The sequence below is a fragment of the Athene cunicularia genome, assembly GCF_003259725.1.
Source record: "Athene cunicularia isolate RWA chromosome 9 unlocalized genomic scaffold, athCun1 chr9_part1, whole genome shotgun sequence".
Lineage (NCBI taxonomy): Eukaryota > Metazoa > Chordata > Aves > Strigiformes > Strigidae > Athene > Athene cunicularia.
Genome location: NW_020799110.1, coordinates 25,922,361 through 25,948,636, shown reverse-complemented (window position 1 = coordinate 25,948,636; position 26,276 = coordinate 25,922,361). Strand labels below are relative to the sequence as shown.

The following is a 26,276-nucleotide window of genomic DNA, read 5'->3' as shown; positions in this document are numbered from 1 at the left end:
TGATCTAAGCACAGGAACAAGCTACTCTGGTGGAATCTGCTAACACACCAAAGATAACAATCCAAAACTCCTGCCCATTAACAGCTGATCTTCACACCTTTTAATGGAAGATTTGTCAAGGACAAAATTTAGGCAAGGGTTCAAAGTACTGCCAACACAGGAACACATTTGGAGGTAGCCAGAGGAGTTCCTTCTCCCATAGAAGTCCACTCCTACTAAGACAAAACACTTAGAAACAATACTCTGTAATTGACATTAAAATACTTTATTAGCTAGATAGTGTACAGTATGGATAGAAATACACTGAAATATAAAGTCCTCCAGAGTATCATGTAGAAAAACCACAATCCATACTTCTACATCTTATTTATATACATTTCAAATGTATTCAAGACTGAATAAAGCTGTATTTGCATTTTTTCTTCTCTTGAAAGCACATCTAGCGTAGTCTAAGGCCTTTTTGTTTCTTCAACAGGAAATTGCACAGCTACCCTATTTCCTCATTTGGCCTGAAATCCGATGAAATTTTACGTAGACTTCTCTCCCTTGCTACATCCTTTCAAGCTTGACTTCTGTCTCATTTTTTCCCTTTGTCCCAGTATGCGATAGATCTTTTTCTTAGCCTCCTTTTGCCTCTTGAATTTCTGTTCATCCTCCTTCTGCTTAACTTTGAGATATTCTTTAAGCTGTTCCCGATGTTTTACTTTGGCTTTCTTTATCTTGTAATTATTCACTGTACTCAAAGCACTGAGTAGGGCTGATATCTAAAACAGAAAATAGAGAATCAAAACACAAACTGTTCAGTTTCAGTGAGCAAGAAACAGTTTAACCTCAGCCTTATAATGAATCAGAGATTCAAGGTAAGTTCCTAATTATTTCCGCACTTGTTACCCCATTTCTAAAATGGTTTAATTATTTTGTTAAGAAGTTAATCATATGTTTAATTTTTGGAATTCTGATTTTGTTTAGATACTATTTAAAAGGCTGCACCTAATTGCTACTACTACAGAAAACTTACAACTGTAGTTTGGATCTTCTTGCCTTTGCAAGCACTCTGTAATTCTCATTTTTGAAGCAGAGTATTTGCTTCACGTCCTGTCTGTGTTAATAATGCATAGCAATGACAAGTCAAATAAAAGACCACAGCTGCCAATTTAAGTTCCCCATAAGGTGAGAGCACTACATCCAACTGAAATACCTTGAAAGTGCTATGACAAGGACAAAATTCATATTTAGGCTTCAGGTGACCCACTAGTTTAAAATATAAGACACCATCCATTCAGTGATAGTTCCATATACCTACTGCATGCCACACAGGAACAAAAGAAACTGCAGGTGGTATTTTTCTCTAGGAGCATATGTCTTTAGCACGAGCAGTAGATTCAAGTGCTAAAACAACAGTTAGAAATGGTCTAAGCAGCACATTTACCCTTTGGGAGTCCTTGTTTCAGAATAAGTGATAATTACCTTCTTTTCATGAGGCTCCCTGATAACAGCTGGTCTCCACTGGTCTTTTGGAGTCTTGCGTTTCTTCTCAAGATTCTTAGGCTTGTTCTTAAAAGGCAGTGCCTTCTGCAGTGCTTTAGGAATGTGAAGCTTATTGAAATGCCTTTTCTCCCTCACAATAGGCTAAAAGAATGAATATAGAACAAATATAAGATTCATGATCTTAAAAAAAAAAACAGCTTTTATTTTCTATTTTTTGGGGAAAAAAAACAAAACACCATAAACAAAAAAACCCCACAATACAAAACCCCAAAAAACATTCACCACCACCTCCAAAAAACATTCTCTGATGTCCTTGCACCAAACTGTGAATGGTATGTTCACTCCAATTTTACTATGACAGAAGTCTCAGTAAGCTTTTGGAAAAGACGTCTACCCTGCAGATTCCTTTATAAACTTCCATTGACCCACAACAATCTGCTTTCCACTGCTTTATTCCCATCTCATGCCAGGAAAGACTGCCTTATGGATAAAAATCTGAAGGCACACATGCGTATGTATGAACACACATTTACACTGCTCTCAGTTTGCAGAGGTGTGAGGCAGAGTGCAAATCTGACTGTGATCACTTTTTTTACAAAAAAAAAACAAAAACAAAAACATATATCAAATATACCTTATAGAGAGAATCTTTGTTTTGTTTCACTTTGATGCCTCGGTCATGCCTCAGCTGGCCTGTTGTCTTCATTCCACTCCAACTATTTTTCTCACCTGCTGGCTTCAGCAAGGATGTTACAGGGTTATAAAATGTTGGGATCGAAACAGGATACCAAGTCCTCACAAAGACGATATCTGAAAGAAAAGGAAATGTTACTTGCCTCTGTAGCAACAAAGTTCATCACATCCACGCTCCAAGCAAAGATTGCCAGGATAGAATAGGTAACTAACATCTAGACCACATGCTAGTACTGTTTGGTGTACATACACCAAATCTCTTCAACATTAGGCAAAAGTAACTATTCACACACTTGGATTCTGCAAAACCCCATAAAGTCATAAAACCAGTACATAGTCCGGAAGAGCATCCATCTGAATATCAACCTACTCATTATTCATTCAATTGAAGAACTAGCAACAAAGTTCATATGTGTATCTGTGCCTCTACTGTTACTGACAACAACAAATTGTTTTTCCTCTGGCTATTTTCATAAAAGAACTAACTTGCTTTTTATTTTGCACTATCTGTGATTTCAATGGGTTTAAGAAAAGGCCATATAAATCCAAATAAGCATAAACTCATGTTCTCAATGTCACAGTGACACCCAGCAAACATAGGAAATCACTTAAACCCTGCATAATTTCCACAAAAGGTTAGGGAACAGAGTTAGCCAGAGTTATACCTCCTTGGATTTCTCAGAAAAAATATCCTTCTAGCACATGTACCACTAAATACAATTTATCTTAATGTTCAAGGAGAAAAGCATACCATGCTATGTAAAACGTTGGAAAAACACGTCTCTGAGGCAAACCTTTTCATCTACATACTATATAATTTCTCAGTATAACTGAAAAACACCTGACATAAAATGTACTTTTTAAAAATTTTATTCTGCATCTCACCAAATATTTTATGCTCTTTGAATTCACATCTCAATTATCAGATTCCAGAGATTCTGAGACACAGCTTTTCAATCTGTGAAGCAGGATGAAAGTTGTGACATAACTTACATGGAAAGTGCAACCTACCACTCATCAGTAACTTGTCTTCAAATGTTGCTCTGAAAGCACCTACTGGAGTTCGGAGGGCCTTTTTGATCTGTCCTCGGATACCACTCACAGTACGAATCGCTGCACCTTCAAATTTAGCCACTTCCAACTGAGAGTTAAACATTCCCTGAAAGTGTGAATTACCCACCATCATTCAAGACGCTAAGCCACAAAAACATTTCTAATTCTCACAAGTATGTCTTGTAAAGATATTAAATATATGCATTTAAAATTCAAAACCAGAACGTTTTTGAGAGAATCTGTTCAGTTCTCTTTTGAAGTCATTTGCTGGAACACAGCATACCTTAAAAACAAGTAAGCTGCCTTAAGATGCTAGCTGTGAAACTCTAATACAATGTAGCTCTTCAAGGTTTGGCATCTTTCATAAGTCACAAGGAAGCCAGGAAAAATTCTGTGTATGCTCACTCAAGTGAGTACTTGAGTGCTTCACTGCTGGAATCAGTGCTTACTGCCCCAAATGCAGAATAACCTAACCTCTTCCTGAGCATGGAAGCCCAACTAAGGACAGCTGAAAGGTCAACAAAATTTCACTTCTGCAATTCTTCCTGCCCCAAACACTTTTGTAACTGTAATTGTGAAGTCCTAAGCACTGTCAGAAGTCATCTTTGATCCCAAAGCGGAAATTCTGTGGGATCAAACTGCTTGAATGACACAGGGGTAGGTTCACAGTTTGCCTGAGGTATGTGCCACTGTGGGAAGCTAATCCATGGGTTTGGGGCAGCATGGAGCAGGGGGGGAAGAAAAAAAAACAAAAAACCCCAAAACCCACATTAGATGTCAGCCAGGAGACTGTTCCATAACTTTTGTCCGGTTAACAATAACTCATATTCATTGGCTTATGGTTAGTACTTTTCGAGACTGCACTGAAGAGAGCTCAGAAAAACACCAAGAAGTTACTGAGATCCAGAAGAGTATGCAACAGTTATGAGGAACTTCTGCCTTGACAAAGACAGACAGAGTTGCAGGTTGCATTGCCTCCTAACATCAGCACATGTAGTTTTACATTATACATACCTACCTTAATAAAAGAAGTGTTCTTAAAAATTTTGAATGGAAAACCAGTTAGCTTTAATTTCTTTACAATAGTTATGGATTTATCTAAATCAAGCACAACTCCCGTCGCAGCAATCCGGAAATCAGGCTGAAACATACAGAGATGGAAGACACTGACGAATGTATATTTACCAAACTGTGAAGAAACCATTTCACTGACACAATTTCACCACTTTTTTAGAGTCCAAGTTCAGAATTTATAACCTTTACAGGAGTACAGCAGCATGACAAATGCAAATTGACTTCATACAGACTAGTTGAGGTGCTGCTGACATAACATTCCCACTATTCACTAATGAGATTTTCAGAACTGCCATTCTAATTACCTTGGAAACAATCTATGAGTCCTTGTTATCTATCTCACTGTGTTCTCTTTATGAAATAGAATCTTACTCAGACAGAAAGTCTCAAAGGAGAAGTGCTTTATGCACTGCTGTAAGTCACTGTATTATGCTAAGGACACATGAGAAATACAGCCTTTTAATACATGCAACAAGATAACTGTGCAATACGACTTAAACAAGGTGTATTTTAGGAGATAATAATCACCACTCCTGATTACTGTCATGTTCATTACAATGCCATGTAACACTTTCGTTATACTTTGTATGTAAACACAAATCTACCTCTGGGTAGTATGTATGCAACAAAGATCTTACTTGATAAATACTTCTTTAATACTATTTAAATTAATTCAGATACCCATAAATATTCTAACCAGATGTGGAGAAATAACACTGAGGGCAAACTTCAACAGGAACATCACTATTTCATCTTTAAGAAGGTTTTAAAAGTTATCTAAATACTTAGTACCTGAAAATCAAGTATGTATAAATCCTTCCATGGAAAATAAAGCAGTATTTGTCATTTTCAACATAACAGATTTTTTTATTTTTTTTTTAAAAAAGCCTCTTTTTTTTTTTTTTTTTTTTTGCTGGAGTCCACCTACTTTCTCAGTTCCTACAAGATCACTGCTTTTCCATATGTAAACCTTCTTCCTCAAATCTATATATTTTCTCCAAAGACCCATGGAAAGCAGTAATCAACATTTCGTGATTGACCTACCATTGTGCCACTGACAGACTGAACTGCCAAAAATCCCGTCCCCTGAGGAGTGATGGGGCCTACAAGAAAATAAAATTTTAAAATTTAGAAAAAGCTTTACTGCACAACACCTAGCCTCAATTTAAAGTCAGAAAGGTTAGAAATACGTGACAAATATTCTCAATTAATAAAACCAATGAAAAGTTTAAAGCATTCAACCCATTACTCACATATATAGCCACACAAAAGTTAAAGGAATGGTTAATAAGAAGTTACTGAAGTACAGAAGCGTTTGCAGGGCTAGGCCCATAATGTGTGCAAGTATCTCTCTGCACACAGGCAACAAATCCTGTTCCTCTTTGAAAGGATACAACCTAGCAGAATGCTCATAATTTGATTAAAAGCCACATAATTCACAAATCATTCAAACAATTGGTAATTGCCTACTTTCCCATACTATTTGGTGTTATTTTATATTCCACTGGGATCAGCTTTTAGAATAAGTCTTCAAAAAGTTATACTTGCTGTATTTCCCGATACATCCTGAAAGCCTGAGAATTTTATAAGTGATACAGGATAGTAACTCCAGAATGCCCTCACCCCAAAACGTTGCTCCACAGTGCATATGTTGTGGTGTGTACTTCAGAAGCCTATGACGGCCATTGTGATCTTCAATGTAGAACATGGGGATAGTCTGAAATCGCCTCCACCCTAATGAGAGGATTAAAGGATCACGTGTCTTAAGTATCTTCTTATACCATCGGTGCTTCTTCAGGCGCAACTAATTAGAAGAAAAGACGAACAATGCTATTACAGGATAATAACATTCATTCTGAAATTCAAGCCTTAATCTTTGGAAATGAATGAAAGTAACTTCATCTACCAGAATTTTTAATTCAATAACCTTTGTATCTTTGAACATTCTCATTAACACTAGGTTGACTACAAAGATAAAGCTAATCAATATTTCATTCACTTTGAAGTCATGTTTGTACACATACGAGCAAATATTATATTAAATATATATATGTGCTAGTAATTTTCTATAGTCACTTGTCCATAGGCCATGAACTTCACAATACAATTTATGTTTGCAATTTAACAATTACAAGTATCAAATCTTAGTCCTGAGACATCTCTGCAAATGAACATTAAACAACAGTAACTTCTTCCAGTTAAGCCTGTAAAAATCCAGTGTCTGCTACTGTAATTGTGTCAAAAGCAAAACCCCTATTCAAGAAACAAAGATGAAGGTTTCTCTCTGTGTTAATAGAAAAATAAATAATAACTCCAGACACTCTGAAGCACACCTGTACCAACATAAAGTGCCCTCACAGCTTTAGCTACATACCTGTACGTATCCAACATTTCCTTCACTGTTGCCTAAACCACCCAGGATAATAGGATAATGAGGATCCAAATTCAGGACAAATTCACATGGGACGTTCTCAATCTCTATTCGAACATACATCCCAGGCCGGAAACCCTCATACTGTACTCTGGTCTCATCATCTTGATCTTCAAATTCCGCTCGATTAAGCTATGTGACAAAGAGAAAGTCACCATGTGTTTTACAAAATTCAAGTATTAACAACTTGTTCATGAGGTGCCAGTTCTATTTAAAACATGATAACATTTATATAAAGATTTTCAGAAAGATCTGACAGATTTTGTGACTTTCTATTCAGAGCAAAATCTCTGCCACCATGAATTCCTCCCAATTTGAAATCCCAAGTGGGCCTGTTAGGTTACTTGAAACACTGTCTTAAGAGAAGCAAATGACTGACTGACTTCTGATATACCTTTCACAATGGTGACTTTGAATTTTAAAGATACAACTGTCAAAAGTACCTTTTTGATTTAGGAGCCCAAGTACATTTTAAAGTTTACATCCTTATCTTTAAGGTGTCACTTTACGAGGAGGTCTGTCTCCTATCCTACTCAGCAGCTTAAAAATGTGCATCCTCACACTGTATGTATATCATCAAAAGGGTCTTTCAAAGCTCTCCTGTAGCTTTAAAAAGGTAGCTATTGTGTAAATATTTAACAAGATATCCTTGTGAATAACAGAAGCCTCACTCTCCTGTCCTACGCTCCCGATGTTCAGCTACCTAAGATGCCATGTTTAAGCTAACTAATTATTAATTTAATTTCTCAAGGTATTGAGATATGGCACAAATCTTCTGTTCAAGTTTATTTTTCTAGAAGCCTTTACACAACTCCAGTTTGAGATCCTTGACTTTCCATCCTGCAGTAGGAGTGATGCTGATACGTATTTCTGTAACAGACCTCAAGTGAAACAGTTGTAAATTGTCTTCTATTCCTTTACTGGAATGTCCTTCTTTGCACTTTTAGTAAGTACATCAGCATACCAGAGCTTATAGAGAGGCTAATGCAAGAAGATAAGAATTAATTTAATGACTATTTACAGCAAGATTTTTTCAAAAGAGAAGACAGTGAAATTACTAGCAATATAAGGTAATGTTCTTTCAAGTCAGCCAAAGAAAGAAGCTACTTTTTAGCTTACAAGATTTTTATCTAAAAAAACAAGACCTGGAACAAAATCAACAGCTCAAATTCTGGATACAGTTACACTGAAGAATCCTATCACATGTACATGAATTATGAATTATTATGTACATGAATTATTTTTTCCTCAAAATAATCTGACAGTTTGATGAAAAAAAAGACTACCACACAGAACTTATTTATCCATTAATAACAATACAAAAATCACACTAAAAATAACATTGGGAAAATATTTGACACAAGTAAGCATGAAAAAGATTTTCACCTTCCTACAGAGAAAAGAATCCCTTTCTGCTACTTCCTGGAGGGGAACCTTCTCCCTCATGTTTTGCGGGTTGAGACCTGTCATGCTAGTTCCACTGCTAAAGGACAAATGGATAACTTAAAATCTTTAAGTAAATGAAGTTTAGATGCCACATCCTGACTTATTCAGTGATTCAGAATACGGTTAACTACCTAAGTCAGTTTAAATTAAGCTTTCAGTCGTTTGGCTTGTTTGCTTGTTTTTCTTTCCAGCTAATGGAATCAAAAAGTTGAACCATAAAAAACCCCACGTGTGTACTTCTTTGTGTGTACTTTCTAAAGTAGCTTCTGAATGTCACGTGTCTCTCCAGGAAAAAACCTTTGGGCAAACTTTGAGAGATAGTTTTGAAGACATATAGCCAGATAAATTGCCAAGTTAACAGCTTATACCTGGGCTTGTTTATGCATTTCTTCTTTAAGATCATCAAAGTATGTAGCATCCCCTTCATCATATTCTGCATCAAACATTTCTTTCAGTTTCCATTTCTTATCCATGAGCTCCTTTTTCTTTTCCTCCTCCTCAGGTTCTGGTTTGGACATTTTTCCATCTTCCTCATCCTCTTCACTTCCAGACTGATCAACAGTAAGTTATCAAACATGTAAAACAGTTCATTGAAAACAACCTATTACGATAACAGTTTAATAAATATTACTAAGTATTATTTTGTCATAATGCAAATTATTAGACACTTTAAAATATTTCTGTTTTAGACAGAAATTAGGAAGTTATTCATACAAGAAGGTAACTTCATCACCGACCAAAGCATTTCGTGATCTAATCATATCCCTTTGCACTGAGAAAACTTCTTAACATTTATTTTAATGTCAAGGAACAGACCCTGCAACGGACCTGTCTGTTATTCTACAGCTAAAATAAACACATATAATAAAAGAAGGGGAAAAAAAAAAAGTAATTGTTGATAGCACCAAGTAATACTATGCTGGAAGGCAGCACTCCAGAGGCCAGAGGAGAGGAAGCTGGTTCACAAGCCATTTGAAGACTGCCAGAATGATGCCATTACCCTCAATTTTATAATGAAATGCAAGGCCATCAAGTTGCTCAGTCCGAAAAAAAAAATGATTTTTCAATCTGTATTGTCACAGCCAACTACAGCTCATTCTTGGAAGATATTCAAGGCACAGCATAAAGTTGCTTCCACCAGCCTCTTTTATGTAGATATGAAGAATGACTAGGAAACTGTCAGTTTCCACAATTTGTTATGTTTAAACACAGCTCTATATTCTTTTGCATCATATGAAATGACATAATACAAACATTACATTTGGTTTTAAAATACTTCTTTCATACCTCCAGATCCTCCAGCTCCTGGTTAAGCCTGACACCTACTGCTAAGTAAGTGAGATGACTTCTCCTACATAATTAAACAATTCAGTTTGAGACTAAAAACATGTCATTCTAGATATTTATAGGTTCTGAAGTCCATAATACATATAACTTTTCTTCCTTGTTCCCACTTATTTCTTTCCTATTGATTCATGAAAACTAGATTGTAACACAGGATGCCTATCACTTGATCAGAAACTCATACACATGTACATTGCTAAAGAACATAAAAACACAGGTCAGACCTCATCTTCAGTAGCACACTTTCCTTTGTGCACAACACCAGTTTCAAGATCTTCAAAATCTCCATACAGTTCTTCTGCAACAATAAGCACCCAAAGTATCCGACAATTAACCATTATGTTATATTGCAATTAGTCATTCTGTTGTATTGTTTCATACAATTTCTCATATTTTCAGTATTTGTGTATTTCTCAGTGCTGCTTTGTAGAGTACTTTCAGCCCAAATGTTTTTTCTTCCCATCAGTTTTATAAGTCTGTTCTGCCCTCTCTATAGTTTCAGCTAAACACCAGTGGCTCCTCCTTTTTTCCTTTCAACACCTTTAACTTCATGATTCAAAATTGTAAGTAAAGTTTAGATCATTCCAAAGGACCACACAGCACATTAGTTAGTACTCTTAAGGACACAAGAAACCAGCAGGGCAATCAATTTTTTTAATTTAAAAATTAAATTTTTTAATTTTTTTTTAAAATTTAAAAAATATAGCAGACAATTTTTAAATTAAATATAAATACTCATAAAAGCCTGTCAAGCCACAATCCTTTTGCATAAGATACAGCTATCTTATTAAAATTTTCTAAATATCTCCTAATTAAAAAAAAATCTACAAATCATCTGAAGATAGATCTCGCTTTCCAGCCAAATGCAAATGACCAGTTTGCCTTCCCATTAAAAAAGAATATCTGTTTATTTCTGCCAAGAATATCCAAAAAATAAACCATACATAGAGGATGAATAAACTCAGATACATAATTCAAAGTTGGCATGGCCAAATGTTGACTAAGGACTCCATTTCCTAATTTAAATTATATACCCTATTTCTTAGAGAGTAAATTTTCAGAATGTGCTACTTGCCTACTCTTTGTACAGAGATTTACAGCAATGTTTAATTATATTAGTATCTGTATAATACTTTATGTAATAGTTTGAACAAAAATTGCAAGTATATCACTAATGCAAAACATTCTACATACATAACTATAGTCGTACTTCTCTTAAAAATACTGTATACATTATTTTTAGAAGTCTGACACATACCATCTTCCTCCAACAGCTTTGCTGCATCTTTATCATCTTCCCACTTTCCAGTTACAAAGCAGTCTCGAATACTGTTCATAACCTGCAAAATAATAGTGTCGTTGCCTTGTACCATTACAGCTTGTGATCAACAGAAACATTCTCCAGTATGTTCCCCACTCCTCCATCAGATACCACCTCAGAGATAATCAGATATTCTCACACACAGCTCCACATCAACACATCATTATGAAAATCACACAATGCCTCAAACACAGGAAAGTGAAACCAACTCTTGCCCAAAGGTCTTTACACTTACAAGGTCTCTACCCTACATCATATCTTATCTCATGATTCCCCTCTGCTTTTTACTTTTCATTAAACAGCAAACTATGATCCACCAAATAATCAAGAGAGCCAAGCATTAAACTGACTTAATTCTAACTTTCCATTCCTGTAAGACATGAATCAATTAGTAAATACTACTAACGACAGCAAGTAGCAGAAGATATGACACTTTGGCTGTAGCTCCCTGTTTCAATGACAATTCAGCAGTACTTTATGAGACACAGCCAGGACATAACCAAATAACTGCAGAAGCAATTATCCAATGGTATTACCTCTTCTAAATCCCAGTCTTGCAGCTTTTCTACCAGAAATTTGGAGCAGTCAAGAGCATTCGCCTTCTGTTTGGACGCTTTGTCCGGACGGCTGACACGAAACAAACCTCCAAGTTCACCACCTGCATCCTCACTCTCATGGTCCTCATCCTCAACAGCTAAATGAAAGATACAAGCTGTGATTATTTCCCCCCAGTACATGGATTACGTTCATTAACAACCTCTATTCTGCCTTATGTTTCACAATACCTGCAGTAGTTTGATGGGAAAAAAAAAAAGGAGCAAACTAAAAATAGTTTTAAATATAGAATACTGAAGAAAACAGTACACTGATCCAGTGTAGAAGTTAAATTACAACCCTCAACAAGGACAAAATAAGGTGAGAGCAGCAACCACGGACATACTATACACTGTGAGCAGTCAACTTCAGTTGTACAGTTGTTTCAATCAGAAACATGTAATTCATTTCACAAACTCCACATAGTTCAAATTTTTTTTTAAGAACACGAAATATGGCTCTATTTGCACGGCTGGAATAATCTGAAAAAATAATCGTCCAACAAGTCGACACAGGACAGTTCATTCAATATCGTAAGTAGAAACAATACCAAAACAATCTGTGAATAGAAATTACATTAAACTAGTCGGTAAATCAAGACTACTGGACTTGAGGACCTGCCAGCAAAACATCCTGCTCCTGCACTGTGGAAGGTTTAACAAAAGCCAAATCCTCATTGAGTTCTACAGAGGTTCTGCATGATTAGGTTTTTTACACTCAGACAACTACTGCAAAAATTGTGAATTAAACAGAACAAATTATATAAAGAACAATTTTCTCTTCCTTTTAAGCCAGTATGCTTTTTTTTTTCCTCTCCTCGAAAAGCACCCTTAGCACAGACATAAAAATACTACATCACATCTAAGAGAGTATTCCACTTTCAGTCAGACAGATGTTCCTGAAAGTAGACAACAAACAACATCCCTTTATGAAACACATCAATTACCACAACAGATTTGCATAATATCTACCAGATAATTACATAAATGACTGAACTTTAAATGTTTGGGGAAAAAACAGTTGTACCAGAAAACACAAGTAACAATGAGTAGTCTGGAAAATGAGCTCAAAATGCTTTTCATTAGCAAAGTAAAAACTGTCTTTGTTACAATTATTAGTGAAAATAAGTATCAGCAATTAAAAGTCAATTAGCTCTCCTCAAGCCTCCCACCAAAAGATTCAGACTTGCAACCTTGGTAACAACTAAAAAACTACCATATATTAAGACAGTAGAAGTTTCCAAACAGATTAGTACCTGTTCCATATATCAGTTTCCGAAGACTGGGGGTCGAACATTGCTGTCTTAGAAAGGCTTGAGCTGCCTTCTGTGTAAGGTCCTCTTTCCACTTAAGTGCACCTGAAAAGGGAAAAAAATTGCATTCTACCTTCAAAAAAGAAAAAGAATTAAGAGCTACACAAATAACTTAAGTAAGGACATGACAACAACAGGCTTAAGAAGTACAGACACAACTCGGTTCCTTTTTTTCACGCTCCATATATACACAGAAACAAACTGCAACTAAAATTATATCACCTTTTTTTCTGAGTCCTTATTTTAACACAAAGGTTTAAGAGATTATTAGCAATAGTAACAGATTTAATTATTTTCATGATGATACATGTCTTCTTTACAGATTCACAGAATGGCTGAGGCTGGAAGGGTCCAGCCCCACTGCTCAAGCAGGGTCACCTAGAGCAGGTGCCCAGCACCACGTTCAGATGGCTTCTGAGTACCTCCAAGGATGGAGATTCCACAGCTTCTCAGGTCAACCTGTTCTGGAGCTCAGTGAGTAGTTAATACATTTCAGTAACATTCCAATAATGTTTTATTCTTTCTAAATCTAATAGAACATCATAATTTGTTTTATACACATAGCGATAAAGAGAAATGTAGGCAGAATCAATGAAGCTCATAAAATGAGCCACCTCCATCTTAGAGGAAGGAAACCTGAGACCTGCATACTATACATCGAAGGCTTAATAGCATATAATCCCAGGTTTCCTAACTTGAAGTTTGCCACTTAGCAACTATATATATATATATATATATATAGGGCAACATTATATATTATTCAATAATTATAATATCCCTTAACAGAGAACCAAATTAAAAACGGACAGTAAAAATTTTTGTTTATCACCTACCTGTTGTGTCAGCAGAAAAATCTAATTTTTCTTCGTACTCCTCTTCCTCTCTCAGTAGATTCTCCACATCATCATCCTCAGCTTCTACAGCTTTAAGTTTAGTCTGTCTAATACCATCAGCTTTTTTTGCTTGATTATGCTGAAATCCCTTCCTGTGTGACTCTTCAACTTCTAATTCATCATGTGAGCTGCCTTCATCATCACCCTCATCAAGGGAAGAGTTTTCAACATCAGATTCTGATGCTTCTCCTGCTGTGCAGTTTCCCGAATCTGTAATGAGCACCGCTTTTCTTTTAAGACTGTGATCTGAGATTTGTGGTCTCATTACTATATCTTCACTATTTATTTCACGCTGCATAGATTCAGCTACTCTTTTGCCTGCAGCCTCAAAGTCACTATCTGAGCTTTCATGTTCATAAGACCTTTGTTCATCCTCCTCATCTTCCATCTCACTCCCTTTAGGAGCAGTTTCTCCTTCTCCTTCAGAACTCATCTCAAGATTGTCATCACTGTCTGCAAATGCTGGCAGTTCATTCACAGCTTCTTCTCTAGCCACCTGTGTTTTCAGACGTTTGGTTCTCCCAACAGCTATCTCTTCCCCTAATAGCTCTCTGTCACTTTCTTGCTCAGCATCTTCATCTTCACCATCACTACCACTTCCATCCTCAGACATTGCTGCTGCTTCTTCTTCTTGGTCATCTTCCTCATCGCTTACTGCATCATCATTTTCTTTCTCTTCTTCTTCAAATAATGCTTTCCGACGTACTCTTCCAGTCTTCAAATCAATCTGTCTTTCTTCTTTTGGCATCACAAACCTGTTTTCCCAAAGATCACATTTGGAGTAAATTGTAAAGTACAAGGAAATTTTAATGAAACAATGAAGCTGCATGTTAATACTCAATTACTTTAAAAAAACAAAGCAAAACAAAACAAAACAAGGTTATGGAGAACATTAAAAAGGCAATGGAGTTCTTTAAGCACGGAACACCACTTAATTCAAGAATGCACCCTATGTTATAACCACAAGGAATTCCAAGAAACTTCTTCGTTTTCCATGGAATGCAAATAGGTTATACAATGAATTTTACTGAAGATTACGACTTCCATTCTCCAAAACTCTAAAGAAAAACGGAAATATGTTTCATAGGGGTATATCGCAAGGAATTCCTGAAGACAGGACTATACTGCTTGCAAAACTTTTCTAGTATCAATTATTTTTAAAAAGGGAAATAAAGAGGACACAGAGAACTACAGGACAGTCAGTCTTACATCTGCCCAGCAAGATCATGAAGTGGATCCTCCTGGAAACTATGCTAGGGCACACAGAAAATAAGGAGGTGATTGGTAACAGCCAACAGGGCTTCACTAAGGGCAAATCGTGCCTGACAAATCTGGCGGCCTTCTACAACAGAGTTACAGTGCTGGTGGATAAGGGAAGAGAAACTGATGCCATCCACCTGGACTCGTGCAGAGCATTTGACACTGTCCCACACAACATCCTTGCCTCTAAATTGGAGACATGGATTTGATGGACAGACCACTTGGTGGATAAAGAATTGGCTGGATGGTCACACTCAAAGAGTTGCGGTCAGTGGCTCAACGTCCAACGGAGAGCAGCGACCAGTGGCGTTCCTCAGGGGTTGGTGTTGGGACCAGCGCTGTTTAACATCTCCATTGCAGACATGGACAGTGGGATCAAGTGCACCCTCAGCAAGTTCACTGATGACACCAAGCTGTGTGGTGCAGTTGACATGCTGGAGGGAAGGGATGGGCCATCCAGAAGGATCTGGACAGGCTAGAGAGTTGAGTCCCTGCAACCCTCATCAAGTTCAACAAGACCAAGTGCAAGGTCCTTCACATGGGTCAGGGCAATCCCAAGCACAAATACAGGCTGAGCGATGAGTGGATTGAGAGGAGTCCTGTGAAGGACTTGGGGTAGTAGTGGATGGAAAACTGACAATGAGCCAGCAATGTGTGCTCACAGCCCAGAAAGCCAGCTGTACCCTGGGCTGCATCAAGAGAAGTGTGGCCAGCAGGGCAAGGGAGGGGATTCTGCACCTCTACTCCTCTACTCTGTTCTCATGAGAGAACAGCAGCCTGTAGCAGCGTTCTGGTACTTCAAGGAGGTCTACAGGAAAGATGGGGAGGGACTCTATGAGGGAGTGTAGTGATAGGGTGAGAGATAAGGGTTTTAAACTGAAAGAGGGCAGATTTACATTAGATATAAGGCAGAAATTCTTTACTATGAGGGTGGTGAGACACTGGAACAGGTTGCCCAGAGCAGTTGTGGCTGCCCCCTCCCTAGAAGTGTTCAAGGCCAGATTGGACAGGGATTTGAGCAACCTGGTCCAGTGGAAGGTGTCCCTGCCCATGGCAGTGGGGTTGGAACTAGATAATCTTTAAGGTCCCTTCCATCCCAAACCATTCTATGATTCTATTCTATGATTTCTATCTCAAAATACCCATGTGGTATATTAGTAGTCTCAGAAGAAGAATTAGGCAATAAACCATTCTACTAACTGTGCTCTCTTGAGAATTTTTCCTAAATTAGAGCCTGAAATTAAGAGATTCATTCATGCTCAAACACTGCTCAGCAATCAAAACTTACTCTTGTCCTACATCTTCTGAACCTAAGGGTCTAGAGTCCATGAAGAGAGAGACCTTGCTTGATGCCATCTTAACATCAATGGCTGAATGTGTGGAGATGAGGCTCTGAACTAGTTCGTGATTTGGGCTCACTTCCTCCTAGAAAGCCAAAATTTTTTACTTTTCAATTAAAGTGAATTAACAAATCTCTAATGAACAGCTAGCAGAGTTACTAATCTGTCTCAAACAGTAGAAATAAGCATATATAAAAAACAATTCCAAAAGCATTTTAAATAAATATTTTCTCAGAATAGCAAGGTGTCCCTTCCCCTCTTCACATTTTAAGAATGCATACAATATTAATCCAAGAAAAATTATAGGGCCTCCTTCACAGTATGTAACCACTACAGTAAATATCAGAAAGGAAGCAAACATTACCATAGACCCAAATGTACTTAACATTTAGCACAATAGAGGGGAAAAGAGCAAAATTCCATCTGTTTGTATGCAAACTCCCTTTGACCACTCAAATTATGTAAGTGTTCTCCCACAACCACCCTGCCCTACAAAATAGGAGTGATAATATCCCCGTACCAGGAGTTTTACAAATCTTAAGTCAAAATTTACAAAACTAACTTTAGGAACTTATTATTAGCTGATCTTTTAAATGTTTTGCACAACATTTTACACAGAGTTAATAAAAATACCCCTCTTCTGAAATCAAAAGAGGAGAAAAAGAAATTAGCAACTAGGGATGTATAAGAACTGATTATTTAAAATAATCTTACTTTTAAACACTTATTTTGAATCTAAGGATAAAAATTACATTTTGCAAGAGAATTCAAATCACCAACAGCATTACATTACCTCTTCTTTTTCATGAGCATGGCTTCCACCAAGGTCAATATAAACAGCATCTTTATCATACACAATGCCCCCAACTCCTGAAAGAGGGGCATAGACTATTTTCTCTTTCTCATTTAAAGAACGATTCTTCTGCTGTTCAGGTAGAGCACAGGGGTCTGGTAGGAAACTCACATCACTCACAGTGAAGTCCCCTACACCTGAGAAATTTGACAAGAAAAGCAACAAGGTTTTCACAAAGTTTTGATCTGAAATTTGTACAATTTGCCATGAAGAGATTAAAAAAAAAACAAAACAAACAACATTGTAGCATTCAGTTAATCAACAGCAAGCTCTATCAAACATTCAATTTTTCTGCCTTACCACTGAACTTCACAGAATCATCTAGGTTGGAAAGGACCCTGGAAATCATCTAGTCCAACCGTTCACCTAGAACTGACAGTTGCCACCTACAGCACATCCTCAAGCTCTAAATCGAACCTACTCTTGAACAACTCCAGGGATGGGGACTCCACCACCTCCCTGGGCAGCCCATTCCAATGCCTAACAACCCGTTCTGGAAAGAAATACTTCCTGACATCCAGTCAAAATTTCCCTGACACAACTTGAGGCCATTCCCTCTTGTCCTGTCACTTTCTATTAGGCTAAAGAGGCTCATCCACAGCTCTCTGCAGCTTCCTTTCAGGTGGTTGTAGAGGGTGATAAGGTCTCTCCTCAGCCTCCTCTTCTCCAGACTAAACAATCCCAGTTCCCTCAGCTACTCCTCATAGGACATGTGTTCCAGACCCTTCACCAGCTTTGTAGCACTTCTCTGGACATGTTCGGGTAACTCTATGTCATTTTTGGAGTGAGGGGCCCAAAACTGAACACAGTAATCAAGGTGCGGCCTCATCAGTGCCAAGATCCCTTCCCTGTCCTTGCTGATCACACTAATCTTGATACAAGCCAGGATGCCATTGGCCTTCTTGGCCACCTGGACACACTGCTGGCTTCTGTTCAGCCAGCTGTCAATCAACACCCCCAGGTCCCTCTCTGACTGGCAGCTCTCCAGCCACTCCTCCCCAAGCCTGTAGCCCTGCTGGGGGTTGTTGTGGCCCAAGGGCATCACCCGACATTGGCCTTATTGAAGCTCATGCAGTTGGCCTTAGCCCATGGCTCCAGCCTGTCCAGGTCTCTCTGCAGAGCCTCCTTTCCCTCGAGCAGATCAACACTCCCACCCAACCTGGTGTCATCTGCAAACTGACTGAGGGTGCACTCAATCCCCTCGTCCAGATCATCAATAAAGATGTTAAACAGGAGTGGCCCCAAAACCGAGCCCTGGGGGACACCACTCGTGACCAGCCGCCAGCTGGATTTAACTCCGTTCACCACAACTCTCTGGGCCTGATCATCCAGCCAGTTTTTTACCCAGCAAAGCGTGCGATTGTCCAAGCCTCGAGCAGCCATTTTTGCCAGAAGAATGTTGTGGGAAATGGTGTCTAAAGCCTTGCTAAAGTCAAGGTAAATTATATCCACAGCCTTTCCCCTCATCCAATAAGCAGGTCACTCTGTCATAGGAGATCAGGTTTGCCAAGCAGGACCTGCCTTTCATAAACCCATGTTGACTGGGCCTGAGCATCTGGTCGTCCTTCACGTATTGTGTTGTCCCTCATTGTATGAATGGTTTTTAGGATGAGCTGCTCCATCAGCTTCTCGGGCACTGAAGCCAAGCTGACAGGCCTGTAATTTCCCAGATCATCCTTCTGGCCTTTCTTATAGATGGGCGTCACATTGGCCAATTTCCAATCAGTCGGGACCTCCCCGGTCAGCCAGGACTGCTTGTAAATGATGGAAAGTGTCTTGGCGAGCACCCCAGCCAGCTCCTTCAGCACCCTCGGGTGTATCCCATTGGGTCCCATAGACTTGTGTATGTCTATGTGATGCAGCAGGTCACTGACTGTCTCCTGGATTGCAGGGGGGTCGTTCTCCCAGTCTCTGCCTTCTGGCTGAGGAGGCTGGATTCCCTCAGTACGACTAGTCTTTCTATTAAAGACTGAGGCAAAGAAGGCATTAAGCACCTCAGCCTTCTCCTCCTCACTTGTTACCATATTTCCTCCTGCATCTAGCAGGGGATAGAGACTCTCCCTGGTCTTTCTTTTGCTACTGACATACTTCTAGAAACTTTTCTTGTTATCCTTGATTGCAGAGCCCAAATTAATTTCCAGTTGGGCTTTTGCCCTCCTGATTTCCACCCTGCATAGCCTCACAGCCTCTTTGTAATCACCGTGTGTGGCTAGCCCCTTCTTCCAAAGGCTGTAAACATTCCTTTTCTCCCTGAGTTGCAGCCAAAGCTCCCTTTTCAGCCAGGGTGGTCTTCTCTGGCATCGGCTTCTCTTAGAGCACCTGGGGACAGCCTGCTCCTGAGCCATTAACACTTCCTTCTTAAAGAGCACCCAGCCTTCCTTAAAGCAGCATATACAAGTTCACCAGAATACTGCAAAGCCTTGGGTTTGTTTGCTTGTTTTTAAAACGAGAAAACTAGTAACTGGCTTTTCCTAGTGTGTCTGTGAATTTATGATTAGAATATTCCTGAATTTAAGCTTTTAAATCATTCACTTGAAATTTATACTATTCAATGAATATGAGAAATTTTACATAAGAGAAATTTACTTTTCACTATTAGGGGTGGTACGTTTTGCACTTCAAGCACCTTTTAAATCAAAACACCTCTCAGAAACCAGATACTGAATATATTAACACTGCAGCAGAACTACACAATTAAAAGCAAAACCACAATAATTCATTTTTACAAAAATATGTATTATGAAAAACAGTTTTCAAAAGCATAATATATATATTTGGAAAGGTAAAAACCTGTTTTACAATATACAGTTTAAAGATACAAATCATTCCACAATGAAAACAGCAACAGCTATGTTGTTACTCATAGATCAGTACAAAACAGTTTTAACAATCTGCTAAGTTACCTGGCATGTGAATTTGACTTTTGTTTTTCAGGTGTGCTCCTCTCAAGTATCCATAAAGCGCTATCTTTCTGTCACATTTGGGATTGATTCGAACATCTTCCAGGTTTGTCAACTCTTCCATTCTACCCAACATTCAAAAACAAAGTTATAATATCCAGCAGTCCTAATAGTAACTTTTGAAAAAAGGTAATTTAAGAAAAGAGAATTGTGGCATCACTGCAGCCACTCCATGCTCAGTAGACTCTAATAATCAAAGTAGAATGATCATAAGAACAAAAATAATCCATGGAAACATGGATTTTTTCAGCAATATTTTAAAATTGTATTTTAAAACCTGTACAATCATGTTCAACAATATATTTCCAGAAGACTTATTGACATTCAATTAAGCATGTACTGTTTTCTTAGCACATTTTAATTACTGTTTTCCACACACAACCCTCCTCAAACCAATTCTACCATTAGAAGGAAAAGAGCTGAAAGTTGCATTCCCTGCAGCCACACAATACCTTCTTTTCCCTAATAATGGCAGTGACCAACACAATAACCACCACCACAGGAAAGGGGTTAGGGAAAGATTGGCCGTTTTCAGTAGGAGGAGGAGGAAACTCCTTTCCAGAGCTCCTTTCAACACTGCACAAGGAAGGCAACACAAACACACAGCCAAGGAAGAGGATGGGACACACATTCTGGCTGCAGATCAGCTTAGAACTGATCCAACTAACAATTAGAGAAACCTAAAACAATGTTAGTGAAAGACTACAGAAATTTTTTTTCTGATTTTCCCCTCCCTGATTTGTGTATTTTTAGGACTCTGCACAATCAACTTCACTGACAATTTTTTCTAAAGTTTTAGAGCTTTGAAAGAGACTTGTTCTAGACGCCTTAGATTATTGTAGTAGTTTAGTCATAACTGTAAGCATTCTGGCAATAAAATATGAAAGGTGAAGTAATGTCTCACGTTAAGTACAGCCACCATCAAGATTACTTTCATGCTCCAAAGAGACTGTGAATCAAATGCTATCCGTGGAGATGGAGCAGAAAGGATGTTCCAGGAAATACAGAGGACCAGCTGTTGTTAAATTGCTGGAATGCTGTTTCTTTTCCACAGAAATTCAGTATCATCATCAACATGCAGAATTAATTTTTTTTTTCCTTCATTTCAGAAGTATTTACAATATACCAAAGGCCTATCCACATGATTTGATGCAAGTGAAAACTACAGTTATTGGCACAAACCTGGAGAATATGCTTTCATTTCCCTCAAGCCAACATTAAATACCCATTCACACACAGAGCTGACTGGCTCCAATATTACAGAGTTTTTTAAACAGCAAGGTGCTACCTATACTGAGGTTGAAGAACAGAAAGAAAAGCACACACCTGTCAGCAAGAACATATGGGTGAGATGTTTGCCAAGTAAGAGGTCGGAATTTCATAACTGAGATAAAACGCCCCAAATTGTGAATTTCCTGCTTTTGATATTCTCCGTGAACCATCCCAGACAGATAAAACAGCTTAGCACCCTTAACACATGAAAAAGACATTAAAAAAATGTTAAATGTCAGTTTAATACCTACAAAACTAAAGAAAGGTAATACAATTCGAATTTGTAAATCATAACCTGAAGTTGCAGATTACAAATGGTTCCGAAAGATCAAACTAACTAGTTTACTTCTACATCAAAATTGTCTCCTAAATCTTAGGGGAAAACAAATGACATCGAAAAAAAATTGTACAAAGGTTAATTTGTCTCTCAAACCTACAAGCAGATCCTCCTTGCATAGCACTGTGTAACAAGCCTCTTCACTAGTATCATATGTTTAGTACCTAGTCATGCTGAGATAGAGAATAATTACACAAGTATTTTACACAAGATTACATAATCTGATACATCAGCGAAGTCCATTTATACTATTATTTAAAAGATGTAAGAACATAATAAACACAAGTATCACCCTACTTTTAATTCAGCTTCCATAATACAAAATATATGGAAAAATGAATATGTTGAATGTCATACCGGATACACTTCAGTCCAGAATCTGTGCTTTAACTTCTTTTTAGTCTTCTTTAATTGTTTGTTGTTCTTGAATGTATCCAGGTGGGTAAGAACTCCCATAATTTTTGGAAAGCCATGTACCTGACAAATATTCAGGAATTCAAATGTTTCCATCTCAAATCCAAAGCTGGCATCAATAAGCATTAGAACCTGAAAATGCAACATCAGCATTTCACCACAACAATACCACAATGCCCACAAGAGCTAATTTCAAAGGCCACACCTTTAAAGTCATAAACTTCTTGGGAACCAAATTCTTGCAGAAAGTTTTGTTCTTTATTTTCATGAGATGTGAAAATCAACTTCGGCTGTTTAATTAAAGTCTGGATCTTAACTGCTTTAGAATTTACTGGGACTTAGGAAATCCAATCTTTTCTTACAGTTAATCAAATCTCCTTTATATAGATGATTAGCTCTTTGTCTCTGAGAAAATAAAGACGACTAAGGCTGCTCTAAGAATGCAGTATCATATAGTATCATAAGGTCTGAACAGATGTTTACTTGGTGAATTTTAAATATGCAAAATTAAGCATCTTACAAAATGTGCAGGAATGTCTGAGAAAATAAAATTTCTCCATCTGTGTCTTGGATGTACTCATGCCTTTAAGGCCAAGCCTTTTAGTAAAATGAGACAAACTTACTTCACACATCACAATTACTGTTAGGCATCCCTAAAATGCACTGACACAGGAAAACAGCATCCAACAGTCACACAATGGAAGCCAACTTAGGGCCTCAGAAACTAAGAACTTAAAACACATGGGAATTGATGACAGAGACTTGCAAGCAATTATGTAACCTGAGCCTCCTAACAATAAAACCAAAAAGATTCTCAGCATCACCATATGCGTGCAGAATCTCAAACATCCATCACATCTAACAGAAATTTTTGTGCTTTTTAATACATTTCCCTCCTCAAGTAGAATACATGCAAGTAGAACAATATCTGGATTAGTGCACACACGTATTTAGATATTTAGACACTTAATGTTTAGATAAGGATTCCAAACCCTATTCAGCTATGAGTAATATACTCTAAATCCACGTGTAAAGTAAAATTATAAATGGACAAATGGACCGTGCATTGGGTCCCCAAGATCAGCTGACATATTCCACTAAACCAAATGTTACAAGTGAATTACAATGATGACCACACTCCAGTTAAATCAATCCTATTACTACACAGTGACCTTCAAAGGGGGAGACAAAGGAGTGCAACAAATAAAACCAACTAATGTAAACCAATACATGTTTCTACTTTATACATTACTTGAAAACTTCTTGACTAAAAAACATTTTCAAATTTTATGTGCTTTGACCAAATCCCTTAATGAAAAGTCACTTTATCACCTTGGCTTGTTATAAGATCTTCCATTAGAAGTTTACCAGTTGCATTAGCAATGAAGTTCAGCAGCATTTCCCTTCTTCCACATACCCCACCACCACCACACACACACACTTTATTTCCCCCCACCCCCAGGATAAGGAAAGTCCTAGGGGGTTTTCCAGAACATTAAGTTAATTGTCAAGCTTAGTCCTGTTCTCTCTGAAAACAAAGACAGTTTTGCCTTCAGTAGCAATGGGTAGAGAAATCAGACATTGGTGCAGTCCAGTCAAAAGTAGTATCATATAGCAGAAATCATGTGACATTGTTAACTTACCAAATCAGCAACTTTAGCCAGGTCAATCATTGTGTTGATGTCACATCCACATTCAATAATAGTTAGCCTGCGTTTCTTACCTGAAAACAGAATTAAGAATCAAAAACTGAAACAGAGGAAGCAAACTGATTAATCCACTGTTTATTTTCAGCTCACATTCCTGAAGTTCCTGAAGAGTATCTGGGACTCAAATTCCTGTCTAGCATACAGATTGTCCAACACACACCACTGTAGAAGTGCCTGTTTTCAAACGTTTATAATTCTGCTACGTTTTAACTTTTTAGGTTAAAATTATCAGGTTGAGTACGTCTTTTCAACAATGTTGTTCAGACTTTTCCAAAAGCAATGCTAATAGAAAAAAAAATGGTGGGCTTTTTTACTTTGGAAAATAAATAATTCTCTGCCCCTCTTATCTTTAGTTAATATTGTACATTTTATTTTACCATTTTTTTTTCCTTTTGATATTGTCAGGAAAAATATCCTGTGCTAGCCTTTAAAAATAAAATTAAATTTACATATCAAAAAACTTCTCAACCTGCATCCCAGTAAGAAAGACAGGATGCATGTTAATTTGGCTTGACTAACTTGAGTTAGCTGACTGAACTTTAGACAACAGGAATATCAACTTTAAACAACTATAGACGTAGAATATCATAGTTTTTTGTCTTCAGGTTATCAGTTGTAAAATTCAACCCTTGGAGTGCCTGTAGACCAATTAGGAAATCCAGTTTAACATGTGAATTTTCCTTTCTTTTTTCTTTCCCATATTTGTCAATTATTCCTTGCAAAAAAGAGATTTACTAGTTAAAGTCTCTGAAGAGTCTACCTACACCAAACATACAGTTGTCCACATCCAAGCTGTGCTGTGCTCCCCCAGGAACCTCAATGATGCCCTCTGGTAATATTCAGGGAAAAGTATGAAGGGAACAGACTAAGACAAGTGGGAGGACTGAAAACTTAACAAAAAGGAAAAGGAATTGATCAGGGAGTGAGGTGAAGAAACATAACTGGAAATGGCTAGGCAAATTAATTCTTGGCTTAAGAAAGAAAAGGACACAAAAACAGGATTGTAGGGCAAGGAACCTGAAAGAATGGGAAATGACTGTAGAGGCTGGGATGAAGCTAGAGAAAACAAGTTTAAAATGAAAAACAGAACCCAGTGGGAAATGAAAACTTGGGAAGAGTTTGGGGAATGGAAGAAACTGGGAAAAACAAAAACAAAATTAGCATCCCAGCAGGGTAGAAAACAAGTTTAGACGGACAAGTCCCCCAAAAGCCTAAATCTCACTACTCTTTCACTGTTAATTAAGTACGCCTGAAAACACATCCAAATGATTTCTTCAAAATGACCAAAAATTATGAGAACATGAACCAGTCCTAGCTCTAAAAGCAAGGCAAATAAGGACTGCAAAATAAGCATTTCCATTTCCCCTATCTTTGTTCTCACCTGAAACAATTGTAACAGGACCCCGGATTTCAATCAGTTTTTGCCTTGTGAAGTTCTTAATGAGACATTTTATTAAGGTGCTCTTCCCAACCTTGGGAGGGCCGACTACAACCACCACCACAGGAGGTGGCTCCAAAGGAGTACGATCAACGACAGGAATGTGATGTTTTTTAGTCTTCAAATCCTGAGTTCTGAGAAGAAATTAATAATAATACAAGAATTTGAAAAACAGAAACATTTATTCATTGAAAGTCTTCAGTATTTGCAAAAGCTTGGCCGCAGAGGTTCACCAAGAGCGGAGATACTACTAACATGTATGTGGAACTTCCAGCAAGTGTACAGAGCTATACACTCTTCCACTGATTAACAAAGCTGTACCACAGATGCAGAAAGCATCACACCTCTAATACACACACACACTTCAAACCAACCTGGTGAATGATGAAAGCTATGTGAGCACACCAATGAAAATTACGCTACATATATTGCTACAGAAAGTAGCAATAAAACCCCAGCCAACTCCTATCCATCTAACTGACTTTATATGTTCTATAACCAACTCCCATGTCCTACCTATGGAATGTTCTGGCCATCCGCACAGCAGACTGGACTGTAAAGGCTTTTGGGTTTCTCTTCCGTGCATTCTCATCGTCTCCTATTCCTAGGTCACTGAGATAACGTTTCCTCTTCTTTTCTGCCTTTGGCCCACTATGCTTTGCGCGGTGCTTCTTCTTCTCTTTTTCCTCCATCTTACTCTTTCAACAATTGTTTAAAATCAATATGACGTAGATTGCTTCTGTGTGACACTGTGCACAGCTGACACAGGAAGAAAATGCAGTTAGCACATACAGCATACACTACAGCACACCCGTGAGAGAACGCCAACACCGTGTAACAATTACTTAACCACCTGAAAGAGGAGCTCATTTATATCCTGCCCGGCCGCACACGACAAGCGCCGAAGTCCGCCCAGCGCAAAGCAGCAGCACTCCCGGCCGCTCCCAGGCCCTGCGCTCTCCTCGCTGGGCCGCGGGTCTCCGGGCGGGGCCGCTACTTTACCTCGGGCAAAGCTGGCTGCCAAGGCCGCCGCGGCAGGGAGCT

The 26,276-nt window shown here is 38.1% G+C and overlaps 1 protein-coding gene across 2 annotated transcripts; it reads right to left on the bottom strand.

Moving 5' to 3' along the window:
• Positions 1–244: 244 nt before the first annotated feature.
• BMS1 (BMS1, ribosome biogenesis factor) lies at positions 245–26,267 on the bottom strand. 2 transcript variants are annotated; one of them, XM_026855085.1, is made up of 23 exons: positions 26,235–26,267; positions 25,749–25,991; positions 25,176–25,366; positions 23,729–23,808; positions 22,029–22,217; positions 21,389–21,531; positions 20,006–20,127; positions 17,043–17,239; positions 16,198–16,334; positions 13,590–14,404; positions 12,700–12,801; positions 11,387–11,544; positions 10,788–10,869; positions 9,754–9,827; positions 8,554–8,736; positions 6,683–6,871; positions 5,932–6,112; positions 5,353–5,411; positions 4,253–4,375; positions 3,193–3,340; positions 2,123–2,298; positions 1,468–1,629; positions 245–764 (listed from the first exon to the last, which is right to left on the bottom strand). In XM_026855085.1, exons 2-23 carry the CDS (start codon positions 25,922–25,924, stop codon positions 528–530), a joined length of 3,924 nt encoding a protein of 1,307 aa, XP_026710886.1. In that variant the 5' UTR covers positions 25,925–25,991; positions 26,235–26,267; the 3' UTR covers positions 245–527. The 2 variants fall into 2 exon arrangements, with proteins under 2 accessions (XP_026710886.1, XP_026710887.1); XM_026855086.1 differs by lacking the exon at positions 26,235–26,267 and adding an exon at positions 26,086–26,109.
• Positions 26,268–26,276: the final 9 nt, after the last annotated feature.